The sequence below is a fragment of the Electrophorus electricus genome, chromosome 24, assembly GCF_041902795.1.
Source record: "Electrophorus electricus isolate QZ-2024a chromosome 24, ASM4190279v1, whole genome shotgun sequence".
NCBI lineage: Eukaryota > Metazoa > Chordata > Actinopteri > Gymnotiformes > Gymnotidae > Electrophorus > Electrophorus electricus.
In genome coordinates, this window is record NC_137520.1 from 12,065,212 (window position 1) to 12,081,852 (window position 16,641).

The following is a 16,641-nucleotide window of genomic DNA, read 5'->3' on the forward strand; positions in this document are numbered from 1 at the left end:
CTTACTCTTGCTTTCACTTTCTTCCTTTCTCTCTCTCATTCTCTCCCTCTCATATACACAAAACCACACACAGTCTCGTAATACTATCTTTGTGAGATATTTCCTTAGACTTGAGTACTACCGTAGGGTACTCCCTAACCTCACCTTGTGTAACAAAAGTGGAATCTTTTGGGTCAGGTTATCAAATAAAAGATGTATCCCAGTATTATATTTTTTCAAAGCTTATTTCCTCAAGTGGACTAGCCATGTATCCCTATCATTATCACATTTTTCATGTGTTTCCATTGTCATGGGGACATTTGGTCCCTACAAAGGCCTAAATACATGTGCGCACACACACACACTATCATGCGCACACCAGTCTCTCTTATCTTTTTGTCTCCCTTACTCCCAGTGCCCTTGCTGTGTCTACACGGAGTGTGAGCTCTCCCAGTGACCGAGGAGCTGCTTGTATTTCTGGGGCGAGACTGACCCCATATGTTCAGATGGAAAAGGCTCAGGTCAAGTCTATTTGTGCTGGTCAGTGAGCCATCCCAGAGAGCCAGGCAGACGCGTGGGTGCCCGTGTGCGTTCTGACACCAAGGATAGGGAGAGAATACGAGAATGTGAAGGAGGAAGCGGTGAGAATGTGAATTTGTGGTATTTGCCGTTTATGGTGGTGGTGGGGCATAATTTAAATGGTTGTGGGATGAGGAGATATGTGCGTGTGCATGGATGCCCGGACAGCCTGCAGACTCTGGGGGTAAGCCTCAGCATAGATGAGACTGACATCTCGTATCTCCTGTCCACTGCTTCAAAACATGCTCCGACTCACAAACGCACTCACAAGAGCACACGCACATGCACACACACATGCACACACGGACTCACAAACACGCATGCACACACGCACACATGCACACTTCCATGACACCATCAGTACAGCTTGACGGGCATGACGGAGAGCATGTGCCCGTCAAGCTGTACTGATGGTACAGACTCCTGGTTCCTCAGTCGTTATTCCCCTCCACACTAGCCCTGCACCTCCACACTAGCCCTGCGACTTCCACACTAGCCCTGCGACTTCCACACTAGCCCTGCACCTCCACACTAGCCCTGCGACTTCCACACTAGCCCTGCACCTCCACACTAGCCCTGCACCTCCACACTAGCCCTGCGACTTCCACACTAGCCCTGCACCTCCACACTAGCCCTGCGCCTTCCACACTAGCCCTGCACCTCCACACTAGCCCTGCACCTCCACACTAGCCCTGCGACTTCCACACTAGCCCTGCACCTCCACACTAGCCCTGCGACTTCCACAGTAGCCCTGTACCTCCACACTAGCCCTGCACCTCCACACTAGCCCTGCGACTTCCACACTAGCCCTGCACCTCCACACTAGCCCTGCGACTTCCACACTAGCCCTGCGACTTCCACACTAGCCCTGCACCTCCACACTAGCCCTGCGACTTCCACACTAGCCCTGCACCTCCACACTAGCCCTGCGACTTCCACACTAGCCCTGCACCTCCACACTAGCCCTGCACCTCCACACTAGCCCTGCGACTTCCACACTAGCCCTGCACCTCCACACTATCCCTGCACCTCCACACTAGCCCTGCAACTTCCACACTAGCCCTGCGACTTCCACACTAGCCCTGCGACTTCCACACTAGCCCTGCACCTCCACACTAGCCCTGCGACTTCCACACTAGCCCTGCACCTCCACACTAGCCCTGCGACTTCCACACTAGCCCTGCACCTCCACACTAAGTCCTGCGACTTCCACACTAGCCCTGCGCCTCCACACTAGCCCTGCACCTCCACACTAGCCCTGCGACTTCCACACTAGCCCTGCACCTCCACACTAGCCCTGCGACTTCCACACTAGCCCTGCACCTCCACACTAGCCCTGCACCTCCACACTAGCCCTGCGACTTCCACACTAGCCCTGCACCTCCACACTATCCCTGCACCTCCACACTAGCCCTGCAACTTCCACACTAGCCCTGCGACTTCCACACTAGCCCTGCGACTTCCACACTAGCCCTGCACCTCCACACTAGCCCTGCGACTTCCACACTAGCCCTGCACCTCCACACTAGCCCTGCGACTTCCACACTAGCCCTGCACCTCCACACTAAGTCCTGCGACTTCCACACTAGCCCTGCACCTCCACACTAGCCCTGCGACTTCCACACTAGCCCTGCGCCTTCCACACTAGCCCTGCGCCTTCCACACTAGCCCTGCACCTCCACACTAGCCCTGCACCTCCACACTAGCCCTGCACCTCCACACTAGCCCTGCGACTTCCACACTAGCCCTGCGCCTTCCACACTAGCCCTGCGCCTTCCACACTAGCCCTGTGCCTCCACACTAGTCCTGCAACTTCCACACTAGTCCTGCAACTTCCACACTAAACTCCTTCTCACGGTGATCCCTCTCCCAAAAAACAGCAAGCAACCCTTTTATTCTGGAATAAGCGACCGCATAAGGCGAGCGTGAGGTGGTGAGCTGATCTGAGTTCATCAGGCCCAGTGCTGTGGCTGAGATGTTTACATATATGGGGGTCTCCGCTGGGTCAAGAGGGGTTCTCCGCCGAGAGCAGCCGGCAAGAACCGGACCTGATGAAGGGCTAGAAGCTTATACAAATTACACATGGCAGCACGTGGGCTGTACTGTTGCAGGTTAAATGTGTCTAATAAAGAGGCTGGAATATCGTTGTAAAGTCTTTAAGGATTTGAATCGGTGTTATAAAATCAGCTTGTGTCGTGTGCAAGGGTCAGAAGAGCGCAGGGGCCAGTGAGGCTCTCCCCACAGCCCCTCCCCCACGCGCACTCGCCCCATTTGTTGCTTGGCACCTGACTCAAGCGCACGCGTGCACACAGCAGTCCGTCCAGAGTTGTCAACGAGCTCCAAGGACCCTCGCAGCCGGTCCAGGGGTCGCAGGTGCGACCTCCATCTCTGACAGCACGCCTGACCCTCTTTGTCGATGTCCACCGTCCAAAACCTGTCCCGCTGCTCTGACGGGGGCTCGTGCAAAGATGGACAGCCCTGGGTACTCATGACCCAGAAAGCTCCTGTCATGGTGATGGTGACTTAAACCCGTCCTGCTCCCTTCTCCTCCTACTCCTCCTGGTTCCTCTTCCTGCTCCCAGCAAGCAGCTGCTACACCAAGCTCCCCCACCCCCCTGCACCCCCACCCCTGCTCCCTCCCTGCCCTCCACCCTTCCTCCTGGACCAGTAAATGAATGCTCATTTGCAAGTTAGATGAATCCTTACGAATGTATTATTGAAGCAAACAAATTAGCCTGTAGGCGCCGGCTAATACCTAATGAAAGCTGTGTGTCCTCCTGTGTCGGTTTCCCGTGCGCGCAGCGCCTGCTCCAACACTGACGCCTGCTCCTCTGGACCTTCATTATTTCAGTGGGAATTGATTCACACTTTCAGCTGTGCAGGTTTGCTGGTAAAGTGATGCCATCTAATGCAGTCTCTCTAATGCGTACTACTGAGCGCTTACTAAATCCCATCAATTCATAAAAAGAGCACTCACCCAATTAGGGCAGAGCAGAGGTTATGTACGAGATGTATGTGGGGGGTGGGGGGGGGGGGGGTACTGCATCTCATTATCTCGTGTACCGCCTACATTCTTTCACATTTCCCTCTGCCTTTCTCTCTTTTCTTCTTTCTATCTTAAGCCAACACCAGCTATGAGGTGCTCTCCCTTCTATTCTCGCTCTCTCTATCTCTCTCTCTCTCTCTCTCTCTCTCTTTCTGACAGGGCAGAGGTTAGAAAAGAGGTAGCTCAGCTGTAATTGATTAAGACCATGTCTATTGACCATGGTGTGTGTGTGTGTGTGTGTGTGTGTGTGTGTGTGTTTGTTTGGGGTACTCGGGGCCCAGCTCTCTAATGGCACCAGCTCTGCTCCACTCCAGCAGGCGGGCCAGGGGCCTCTGGGGGTGCATCAAAGAGGGCCAACCGCCCGCCCGCCCATGCTTTGAAGACGCAGCTTTTGATGACATCAGTCCCTGTATTGTCCCAGGGCTGGGCAATGTGTACTGAAGATGGTACAAACAGTACACAGGCGCTGCGCTTGAGAGTGAAGCGGTGTGCAGCCCTGCTGTTCTGTCACATACTAAACAGAACACTGACGTTTGGGACTGGAGACAGGCGCTCCAGAGTTTTACATACGCCCATATATCTCGGTGCAGAATGTCTGTCTATGGACATGTGCTTAGTGCTCGTGTGTGTGTCTCTGCATTAGAATAGTGGCATAGCTAGATTGTGGTATCTGGACGCAAGGCCTTTAAATCTTGATTGCACAACAATAGGCAGGCATACAGCTGGACAGTCCATCAAGAGGCAGGTGTGTGTGTGTGGGTGTGTGTGTGTGTGTGTGTGTGTGTGTGTGTGTGTGTGTGTGTGCGTGCTACAGGGCCACGTGAACCACTAGCCACTGGCACATACAATTACACACACACAACACGTGAGTCCCAGGCCAGCAGCAGCTGGACAGGATGAGATACAGAGAACTTATGGACAGCCAGCCCCTACATTCTCACATTAGCTGCTGACATTGTCTTACCCAGCAAGAGCCTTAGCCAACCTATTATAGAGTGCCATCTACTCTCCTGATGGGTGGAATTCTTTAATAGGTTAGACAAGCCTCCCCCCCCAGCCGTCTCTCTCTCATGTCCCACTCTGGTTTCAGCTGACTTGACAGTTTGCTGACAAATTTACCTTAACCCAAGATCAATCTTTCCTTAAGCTGAATTTATAAACATTTCTCCCAATCCCCCCACCCCCTCAGTGTTTCCCCGTGTGTGTAGCTCCACCTTCCACACTGGCCTGTCCTCCCACATGCCGAGCATCCTCTCCGCCTCTCCCCATGCTCTTCCTCTCTCCTCATCCTCCTTAGCTGATCCAGCTTATTTAGCAGTGCGTGCTGGAGAACCACTTGATGTTTAATTTATCCGGCGGAGCGCCTGCCTGCTTGGACATCTTGCACTGCTCTGAGACGTGGTGGGCCTTAACTGCTTAATGTATTCCAGCAATTTGTGTCCTGTTTGCCTGATGAATACCGAGCTGGTCTCCTCCGAGCCCTGCCTCATTATGGTGTGGTCACAAGTGGAGGATCGTTTTTGTGCTGACTCACACAGCTAATGTATGCGTGTAGCATCAAGCGGCGTCTGTGGGGAGTGCTGTTTTTGTTTAGCCCCCGGGGCTCGGCAAGGCTAGAACAATGATCACATCTTCTCTGTTTGTTTAATCTATGTCCCTGTCCTTATCTTTCCACTCTATCTCTCTCCTTCACTGTAACTTTCTGTTTCTCTCCTTCCCATTATCTCCAGCTGCCTCTGCCTCCTCTGCCTCGCCCTGCCTCTCAGCGCTCTCATCACCCGCCCCTACCCAGCGGCAGGTCAAACTTTTTAAACGCGAGCATCGCTAACAGGCGCGCTCAGGCAAAAGCACCTCCTCAGCATCCGTGCCCTAATGATTAATACCTCATTGACAGTCTCAATTAATTTGCTAGCACGATCCAGAAGGCGTCTCCACCTCCGTTTCTGTCTCTGTCCTGGCGCTACCGCCTGGCTGAGGGAAGTTTTGTCAACGGCAGCCACCTGCAGGAGCGGGCGCCATGCCGGGTCAGGCTGCCTCCAACATGCTAATGATAATGCATGCTAACATTCATGCATGCTAATGTTCATGCATGCTAACGATAATGCATGCTAATGTTCATGCATGCTAATGATAATGCATGCTAATGCTAATGTGGCTGACTGCTGGGCATCTATGAACTGGGAGAGAAAGACACTCATGTTTGTTATAAAATGTTCGTGCTTTCATACCGTCTGTGGTTTATGGTGTTTCTGGAATTTTTTTTCTCTTGGTGAGAAACCACAGATGTCTAGTATGGTTCGCAGAAAGAGCAGAAGAGTAGAATGTTTCAGGGTGAAATGTATTCCACCTCTCTCTTTATGGCAGTGATCAGGCAGTGGCCCACACCTGCACGCCCTCTCACCTGCATTCTAATGCACTTTAGCTCTCAGCAGTCCTTCGAAATGCCAGTGTGGGTCATTAGCTTTGTGGTTCGGTAATGAGCTGTTGTTTAAGGTGGTAGAAGTGACCCGTTGGTCTTTGCCCTTCCCCCTCTACCCTGCCGCGTTTCTCCCTCGTCCGTCCTCCCTGACATCCTTTTCCAAGAGGTTGGACAAGTCCTGCTGGTCGCTAGGCAACTGCCGCCCTGCTTCTGGTCTTCCCTGGGTGAGGGTTTTACGGGTTAATGTGGGCGCTCTGGGGGTCTGGCGGGGTTCGGGGGTGGGGTAGGGGGAGTAAACATGGAAGGGGCATCCTCAATGATCCGCCCCCTTCTGCCCCATGGAAGTGCCCCCCGGGGCCATGAGGCATCCCTGCACCATGCTCCACCGCTGCTCCACATTACCAGGCTCAGATAACCACCACTGCCGTAGGACTTGCACTCTGGCTGTTAGCCATTTTTGGTTTTTTGCCTTTTCAGCTTGGCAAAGGGAGGTTAGCCCTACCTTGGCATTTTCGTCCGGACCAGGTCCGGTATCGTCCAGCCCCCCACTGTTAACACACATCATATTACAAATGGGTGTCTCTGCAGAGGAGACTTAGAGCCTTGAAACAGTGGCAAAGTGACACGCAGAAGTAATGGCGCAGGTGAGCCGGCGCACGGATGCTCTGGAGCCCCAGCTTAGGTCAAAGCCCCGGGGCATTATGGGAGCAGAGACACCAGCTCCGCTGGGGGCCTCCACTGCAGACTGATGGCTCCCAGATAGCCTGCTCTCTATCTGCTCCACACACACACACACACACACACACACACACACACACACACATTGGACACACAAACAGAATACACACTGGCCTGAACAATTAATGAGGAAGGGAGGAGGGACACCATGTGCCTCGGAAGGGCTTTCACATGAGAAAGTGGTAAAACTTTCAAATGAAAAAGTGGCAAAAACTTCTGGCAGTTGGTGGAATCTGTAGCATGGCACTAAAACCCACACAGTGTCCTTCAGGATCTCCAGTTCCACAGGTCTAAACACCATGAGTGAACTGTTTACCCCATCAGAATTCCTCCAACTGAAGTGTACAGTAGAGAGTAAGGTCTTTTAGCAAATATATAAACACTCAAGTACAGAGTCAAATGGAGAGTCTCTCTCTCTCTCTCTCTCTCTCTCTCTCTCTCTCTCTCTCTCTTACATACATGCCACACACTCCACCCCTCTCTCTCTCTCTCTCTCTCTCTCTCCAGTGAGCAGAGCAGCACTGCCTCTGGAAGCTGAGTTATTTAAAGCCAGCTCTCAACTCCATCTGAGTGATTATGTGCTTCTGAATTAAACATCACAGGCCTGAGCCTCTGGTTTCCGCAGTGGAGCACCTCAGTGCCATCTCCTGCGCCCGCACACTGCTCCGCAGTGCTCCTCCCCACTGCACTCCCTCTCTCATCCCTCATCTGCGACGTGGAAGGGTCTGAGGAGTGGGGGGGATGGGGGGCACATCAAACTCAGGGAGGGGCAGAGTAGGAGCGTTCAGGTGGAGTGGAACCCTGGTCAACTAGATATAAGTTTTGTCCACTAAGGCATAAAGGGGAGGGGCAGTCACCCAGGGAGGCCCCCATCCACCTTCAAGGGAGGAGCATCTCATGAGTGAGAGTGAGTGAATTTCACACACACACACATACACACACACACACACACACAATCACAACACAACATTATTATTATTATTATTATTATTATTATTATTTACATTTATTCAGTTCCTTTCTCAAACCCAAGGATGCTTTACAGTCAGATATCACACTCTCATGCACCTGATGAATGAAGCAAGGAGATAGATAGATAGATAGATAGATAGATAGATAGATAGATAGATAGATAGATAGATAGATAGATAGATAGATAGATAGATAGATAGATAGATAGATAGATAGATAGATAGATAGATAGATAGATAGATAGATAGATAGATAGATAGATTGGTGAACAGGGCATCTCACAGCAGAGGTCAAATGAGAGTGTGTGCACCTTGGGACTGTTCCACAGGCAACTGGTGGAGGCAGAGTATCAGAATAAGAATGCAGGGGCATGTTATCACACCCTTCACTACTGAGTGTGCTTTTGTGTGTGTGTGTGTGTGTGTGTGTGTGTGTGTGTGTGTGTGTGTGTGTGTGTGTGTCTCTGTAAACACAAACACAAACACACACACACACACATCTTACCCTCCCATCCACTGCAGGTTTCTGCATCTTAAACAGAAACCAGAGAGGGTTTGTTTCTCACCAGCAGTTTTGATGTGTGGTGTGTGTGTGTGTGTGTGTGTGTGTGTATGTGTGTTTACAGACAGGTGGATTTGGTGCTGGTAGACACACACAGAACAAAACAAACAGATAATGGTAATGAGAGGTGGAAGTGGAAGTTTTGAGTTCCATTGCAGCACTGAGCCAGTTGACCTTGAACTGAACAGCAGCACTAGGGGATATTGTGCTAGGAGTACATTTAAGAGTTGTGCCTGGGTGCCAGGGGCCAGCCTGCTGCCCAGTGACAGTTACACAGCATCATCCATCAGCATGGCGTCGCCAGGGCAACTGCCAGGGCAGCACCTTAATCACCTTAGACACACACACACACACACACACATAACCTGCTCCGCCCTGTTTCTGTCTATTTCCCACACACTCACAAATGCGCATATTGTGTCATCCACTTCCATCATTCATTTGCCACATTCTAAAAACTGAAATTAAATGTTATCAAAATTAACATAGACTAATCAGATTATCATAGATGCATTCTGAGTTCAAATTCTCCCTCTCTCTCTCTCTCCATTTTTTCCCACACGTACACTACACTGAAACCAGCCGCTCGCAGGCTCCCGATCGCGGGTCGGCATGCTCCTCCTCGCACACCACAATCGCAGACGTATGCGGCCGCACCAGAGAAGGCGCAGTGCACCGCGTGACGCTGGCTGAGCGACACAGTCAGAGCCTTTATCGCCCCATGCAGATTTCCCAGCATGCTGGAGGGCTGCTTTCCCTAACTGGTGCGGACTGCAGCCATGCCTCCCTGGGCTCGAGCTTGAAAGTCCTGCTCTCCTCGATGGTGCTCTGGTCCTGCTTAATTAACACCCGTGCAGACTAATGGCGCTCTGGGTGTCTCCGCGCCCTCTAGCCTCGGCGCGTCAGCCATCTGTGACAGGGCTGTGTGGGAGCCGCTGGGGAAGTGGCGTGTGCAAAGGGGCAAGTTGGGTCCGGAATCCCTCGAGCCCTCTGGTCCCTGTTGCAGCCAAACGAGCTGTGTGTGCCGTGGTTGCTTGTGCGCAACCCCCATCCCAATCACGCCTTTTTATCCGGTTTCCGGGTCTTCCCCAATGCTTACAAATGCGCTCAGGGAAGTGAAACCACAACCGAAGCAAGCTGGACTTTTAAGCAGCGTTGGCATGTGTGGGGTCTCACCGAGGTGCCCCCTGGGGGCTTGTGCGTCACCCGCATGGCATATCAGCCCATTTAGGTCAGATATGGATCATTCGCTCTCCCTGACCGGGCTGCACGGGCGGCGGTGCCGCTGGTGGGAGGCAGACTGAGTCGGCGCTAACGACCCAGGAGCTCACATGAGCGCTTCTTCACTCCGGGCTAGCTACGGGCCAAGACTTGTGGCCACATTGGCTAGGCTTACGTGGGTGTCGCGGGAGCCGGTTGCCAGGATACTGCCATGCCTTCAGGTTTGGCTCGATGTGCGGCTGTATGCCGGGGCAATGCAGCCTCCTCCTTTGGCTTTCACTTACTGCAACTATTGCTAGCCTATTTCACGATGCATATTTCACTTTTTTAAGAAAACCCCAGACTGCTCCCCAAAGCACTGGCCCCATCATCTGGAGATCCTGAGTTCAAGTCCTCGCGACGCCTCATCCATCTGTGGCTGGGAGCCTCAGAGAGCACAGTTGGCTGGGGAGGCAGGACTGGCAAACTTTCTCTCCCCTGTCAATCATGCCAATAAAAACTAATCATGGGTGTCCGGGGGCTTATGCGTCAAGAAGGGTGTGGCTGGTACCGTCTTCTGAGCTTGAAAACAAGCGGTGGTTGGCTGTGCCTTGCAGGAAGCAAATAACGGCTTTGCCTTCCCTGGTTGGTAGCTGTGGTGTGAAGGGAGAAATGTCTAATGGATGGGAAATGGCTATGTAATGTAATTTAAAAAAAAAAGATCTGGCACCACTGTTGTGGTGCTTTTGCTACACAGGTTGACACGACAGCCCTGCAAACTGCGGTGTGCTCGCACGAGGATGAACTCAGGGCTTTGGACGCGGGCCAGAGAACAGCGGCCGCAGTAACCACCACGCTCTACCGACGCTCCCAAGAGGCACTTAGCATAAAGCGCTGATTTCAGTGAACGGCTTTCATAATGAAAAACGCTACCCGCACCATACCTGGAGCATTCACGCGCCGCACCTCTGCTCTGACCTCGAACCCTCTCCTAAAAGTAGGCCCCGCCCCTCCTCGGGGTGGGGGTGGGGTTGATCAGCCCATTCCAGAAGCTGGCTCACCTATTAATCAATATCTTAATGAGAGTTCATTTTCTCCACGCAATAATATCTCAGCAAAAGGATCCCCTTCACTGCATTCCTGTATTTTTTGTGGGGCGAAGCCCCTCTGGATATTGCACCAAGGGAGAAACAATGTGGCTTGCAGGAAATTAAATTATATTAGCAGTCTGATTTGTGTAACACTCTACAATTTAGGTATGTTTTGCACTGAGTTGAGGAGAGGACAGGTTAGGTGCATGTGTAAACGCACTCTATGGAGAGAAGGAGACGAGGGGGTGTACAGGCAAGCCGGACACGTTATACACTCTCGCCGCCCTACAGGATATACCACAAATAGCAGATTTGTGCTCTTAATGTGCAGCTACACAGATGACTTGTATCTTGATGAGTTGTACTTCTGCCAAGTATGCATGGTAAAGCACGGAACAAATTTGTGCTAGGTTAGAACAACAAGGGGAGAGAGAATGTTTGTGTGTGTGGTGCGTTCTCTGTAATTATGTTTGTGTATGTGTGGGAATATGTGTAGGGTAAAGAAGATGAGTCAGTATGCAGGTATGCATGGGTGTGTGGGAGTTTGTGTGTGTGTGTGTGTGTGTGTGTGTGTGTGTGTGTGTGTGTAATTATGTGTGTTTGTAAGTGAGTGGAAATATGTGTAGGGTGAAGAAGGTGAGTCAGTATGCAGGTGTGCTTGAGTGTGTGTGTGTGTGTGTGTGTACGCATGCGTGTGCATATATTGTGTAATTATTTGTGTGATTATATATGTGTGGGAATATGTGTAGGATAAGCAAGGTGAGTCAGTAGGCAGGCATGCTTGAGTGTGGGGAAGTTTGTATGCGTGCGTGCGTGCGTGTGCATATGTTGTGTAATTATGTGTGTTTATATATGTGTGGGAATATGTGTAGGATAAGCAAGGTGAGTCAAGTATGCAGGTGTGCTTGAGCGTGTGAACATCCATTTCTGCTTCGCCTGCCTGAGTAAATAGCTTGTGGGTGATTGTGCATACATTACATGTCTTGTGGCCTTTCTGTGGCTTGGTTTCCTTGTGTACATGCATGGGGCAAATAGGCACATGTCTGTCTGTGTCATGTCTGCCCCCGTCTGCATGTGTTCTCACTGCACCATGTCTATTACTCTGATACTGGATAAGGGTGGAGGGCATGACCCCGGTGATGCACACAGCTGGCATGCCATATGGGGCCACGACACTTGTGTCCTGCACCCGTGAGCACCGCAGAAGCAGTTGTGCCTGAGCGTCCGCGTCACTGACCGCAGGGCCTGACCGCAGAGCAGACTCGGGCTAACTGAGAGTGACTCGGCCGGCACCATCTACATGAAAGAGGCTAGCACACCACAGCCAGCTTTTAAAAAGCACCCTTTGAAGGGAGAAGAATGGCTTTTTTCTGAAAGATTTCATTTGGATTTGAATTTTAGATCAAGTCTTTTTCTCTTTAATCAATTCCAACACCTTGACACCTTCACTGCAAATAACAAGGTCCCCTCTGATGAACTGCTGAGTCACAGGCGTGCACAGGGAATTAAAGGGACGTTTGATTTGAAGATGTCCAGGTCACCTCTGCAGATGTTGGGCCGCAGTCCGGTCCCTCTGCTACGTAACCAACTCCGTCTGTCTTCATTACGTTTGCGGCGACGTAAGCTGGACGCTGGAGCTGCCCATGGTTTTCACAGTCACACCTGGGTCCCTGGAGAGAGAGAGAGATGTCAAAGGTTGACATGAAGCTGTCTCAATGGGTTCTGTAGACTGGAGTAATGAATAGTGTGGAGATTGATTTTTCGTACATTAAGAGAGTAATTACGCACCGAGGCAGACGCGGTTGCCATGGCACTCTGAGTTGTGAGTAGCCATGTCATTGCCTCTCTGTGTGGCTTTGTTTGCACAAAAGCTCGCCTTCCTTTTGAACTAGATTTATACTATGTGCAATACCATATTCACAGATTTTTAAGTGTATTTGTGTGTGTGTGTGTGTGTGTGTTTACAGTAGTGGAGTGGGCAGTAGGGCTGGTCTCGTCTGTGGCCTCTGTTTAGATTAATGGTGCAGGCAGAAGCAGACCAGCCTAGAAGCACCTTGATTTATTCACCACTTACCACTGATGAAGCTTCAAACAGCACACACACAAACACACACTCATGCTGGCAGTGCATTTTTCTTTATCACCGCCTGTGTGTGTGCTCACGTGGGCAGTGGCTGAACAGGGTTTTTTTTTTTGGGGGGGGGGGGGGGGTGTTTGTTTTTAATCTATGTGGATGTGTATTTCATATAAGCTTAAAGGGATTGTGTATTTGTGTGTGCACGTGTGTGCGTGCGTGCGTGCATGCAATGAGCGTAATGAGAGTGACAGTATGGGACTGCTTTTAATGTGGCTGTTTACGCTGCCTTATAACAAAGCTATTCATGAACACAGAACACAATTAGTGTTCTTCACAAGGGTTTCATGTGCTTTCAAACTGCTATTGCTATTCATAAGCTGTCAGTTTAGGAAACGTACCCCACTAACACGTGCTGCCTGTGCATCGCTGCACTGAGAATTTAAATACAAGAAAATAGAGGGTGGATCAGACCCAGTGTGAAGGTGAATACGACGTCATTAGAGGAGAGTGGAGGTGCCCAGCACAGAACGGCCAAAATCCCTACACAATTGTACGAAAACACAGCGCGCCCACATCATCAACGCTGCTCTGTGTGCCCTTGGTGTTTGCGTGTGTGGGTGCGTGCGCGCGGAGGTGTGTGTCGCAGCTGCGGCAGGTCTTTGTGCTGTGGTGACACCCCGTTTGGGCCGCCAGACCTGAGCTACTGTCTCCAGTCAGCACCCTGCTACCATCCTGAGCTGGTGTAACCATTCAACCTCCCTCCCTCCCTCCCTCCCCTGATGTCTCCCCAGAATCCAGACATCGTGTTGGTGCACTACCTGAATGTGCCAGCCATAGAGGATTGCGGGAAACCATGTGGACCCATCCTGTGCTCCATCAACACGGACAAGAAGGAGTGGGCCAAGTGGACCAAGGAAGAGCTCATTGGACAGCTGAAGCCCATGTGTGAGTAGCCACGCCCATGATTGAGTAGGACTGAGACACCCTGTCCTTCTCATTAGCAAAGCTAGCGGGTCTTTTGTTGGTTTGATGTTTACATTTTTACATGTTTGAGAGTATTTGTCCTTCTTAGTAATTTAGTTTCTTGGTTTTGTTTGTTTATATGCATTTGTTGTTTTGTTGTTGTTGTTTTGTTTGGCTTTACTTTGGAGGCTTTTTTCCTAAAAACTATGCATGAAAGGTTGCATTTTAATCAGCCCCTGCGCAGCCTGCAGCACGTCCTGCAGGCTGCTGTGGCCTTGTAGTGTTTGCTAAGCAGCTGACAGCACAGTCTTAACCTGGAGAACGCACAGCACTGAGGGACGGAGCCACGCGGCTGATACGTGCCCCCCCTCTCCGGTCCCTCTCGATCCGGTCAGCGCGCGCGTGCCCCGCCCCGCCCCCACCCCGAGCCACATCACACACACATCCCGCGCAAGCCCGGGGCGCGACCCCTCCCGGGGCCGTGCTGCGGGCACGCTCCCAGGCGCCAGTCATGCACGGGTCGTGCGTGGGCCGTCTGTCGTCTGCATCCGCTCTCTGCCTCCCGGTCTCGACGCGCGCCTTTGCGATGAAAGCTTCCCGTCAGCCGGAGGAAGGACGGCGGTGATGTATTGATTGATGCGAGTGTGTGGGAGGAATATCTTCCGACTCGCCAGAAAATCCCTTCGCGTCGGAACGCTGCCGGCGCGCGCGCGAGGCGCAGGTCAGGGCGTCCGGAGCGTCCCGGCCTGTTCCGCTGAGGACAGCAAAGTGCGCGCGGCATCGAGCCGGATGTGATCATGCATCGATAGTTTCTGTGATCATGTTTGTCTGCAGCGTTACGAGGACGCGTCTCCTCGGATGATGGGGCGCACTGATCGTTCAAAGCAGGGCACGGCTGTCAGTGTAATGAATATAAGAGTCCACCTGCTTGCCGTCAGCACATTCGGAGGCAGCCGCCCGAACACAGGCAGGCTCTCCCGGCATCCTAATCGCCCGCGTGCGACACGATCCGGTTAAGAGCTTCCGTGGCGATCATTTAAGTGCTCCCTCTCTCTCCCACACGCGCCTACTCCAGGACGCCGCGAACAAATGTGTTCATTATACCTGGTGCCTAATTCGCATCTGAAGCATTTGCAGCGTTGCATTAAGTCGTTAACTTTTGGGACCGGTTCGGACAATGGTGAAGGGCTGTCTGCGCGCGTGCGCGCCGAGAGACCGATGACACGGTCGCGAGCCTCGCGCTCCGTCTCCGGCGTCAGATGACCAGGAGAGGTCGTCTCTCTGAGAAAGCTCAATAGCGCCACCTAGTGGCTGTCCTCTGAAAGTGCAGTCTCGTGTCAAACTCTGGTGAGGCGGGCAGATAAATTGTGCACTATATTAGCCATGCATAATTCATGCGTGCATTATACATCAGAGCTGCAAACGGAACATGTTCCCTAGAGTGACCCATATCTTACGCAAACCGCTTGCATTCATCAGTGGTGGTAGGTAAGTGTTCCGCAGTAAGAGAAGGAAGCCGTGTGCGCGTGAGCGGGGAGGGATCTCCCCGTGCACCGGGGGAGCCCTGCGCACGTGCAGACTCGCAGCGGCTCGAGGACGTGTGGCACCACACGTACTGTGATTTAATGTTGCCGCATCAAATGTTAGCGAGCGCACAGGCTCTGCGTTTGCGAGGCAGGGCTAGTTGCTGCTTGATGCGCTGAGATGTTAACAGAGTTTACGGTAGTTGCTGGCATGGAGATCAGTTCCAAGGCATTTCACTATGAAAAGAGAAAGCTGTGATCTGTAAGTGCCCAGGTTACGTTATTAACCAACCGTTTGTAATCCCAACAAATGAGTCAGTGTATTTTTTCACTCTGTTTATAATAGCAATTAACCATCACTGAATGAGCAATTTTTTTATTTGAACAGTTTTTTATTCTGGCCACTTTTCAAACTTTAGCTGTAAATGCTGTCCCTCCAAAATGAACCTGAACGCCGGTTTGGGCTGAGATGAGCTGAGCTGGGCTGGGCTGGGTAGGATTGGGCTGGGCTGGGCCGAGCTGGATTGAGCTAGGCTGGGCTGTGCAGGTTCTGCCTGAGTGTCGCTGTGACAGAATAGAGGAGCAGGCCAGCATGACTCCATCCATGCCTAAAGCCTGTCACTACTGCTCACACACACTCATGCACACATGCAACTACACACACACACACGCCTGCACATGCATCAGCATTCAGCTTCTCTGTCTCAGTGGACACCAGGCTTCTAGAAACATCCAGATTAAAAGCACAAGCCTGTGTGTGTGTTGCACATGAGACAAGGGCAGAGGTTCGGGTATAAGCTGGTATGATGTCACCAGCACGGTTTCAGCATCCATCCTTCTAATGCAGCAGGCATGAAACCTACCCTACATGTGTTAATGTGCGTGTTTGTTGTGCGTGTCTTGGAGCAACACACCACAGTTGAGACATGTTTGTCACAAAGCCAAAGTGTTGCACCATCTGTGCAACCCCAGCCGAATCCCGAACCCTCATTTAGTAAAGTTCCCCCCCCAAGGACCCCCGCTACTCACGTCATACCACGTCCTTGCGCATGTGCCCCAGCCCTCCACGCTCACGTGAGCAGTCCTGCTCTGCTGCTTGCCCGTCCCTGTCGTAGGAGCCTCACTCTGTTCGCTTGGCCTGCCCATGTACTGCCGGCGGCGCGAGCCGTAACACGTTATGGCATGTCTCCGGGTTTCTGTGGCCAAGCACTAGAGCGTGGCGGAACAGGGCCCACCTGCTGGGCGCCTGCGACAGCTGCTGCAGTTTTCTCCCCACCTGCTCATTCGTACGCCTCGCGAGCTCCACAAGCCCTCTTACGCCACACACCCCCCCACACACACACCGCCCAACTTTCCTCCAACTTCAGCTGCTTGACCCGCGGGGGGGAGGCAGACGGGACCCGAGCTCATGTCAGGGCCACCTTGGTGTTTGATATTCTAGATGCGCTGCTCCGCTCCAGAAATATCGCCCTCGTCTGCGTGAGAGTGGCATC

General features: G+C 52.1%; 1 protein-coding gene across 9 annotated transcripts in view; it reads left to right on the plus strand.

The window, feature by feature from the left end:
- The window catches only part of camta1a (calmodulin binding transcription activator 1a), a 260,811-nt gene that overhangs the window by 214,570 nt on the left and 29,600 nt on the right, over positions 1 to 16,641 (plus strand). For all 9 annotated transcript variants that reach the window (XM_035522400.2, XM_081706806.1, XM_081706807.1 and 6 more), the window contains exon 7: positions 13,454 to 13,607. In XM_035522400.2, coding sequence (XP_035378293.1) covers positions 13,454 to 13,607 — 154 coding nt within the window. The remainder of the gene's footprint in view (positions 1 to 13,453; positions 13,608 to 16,641) is intronic.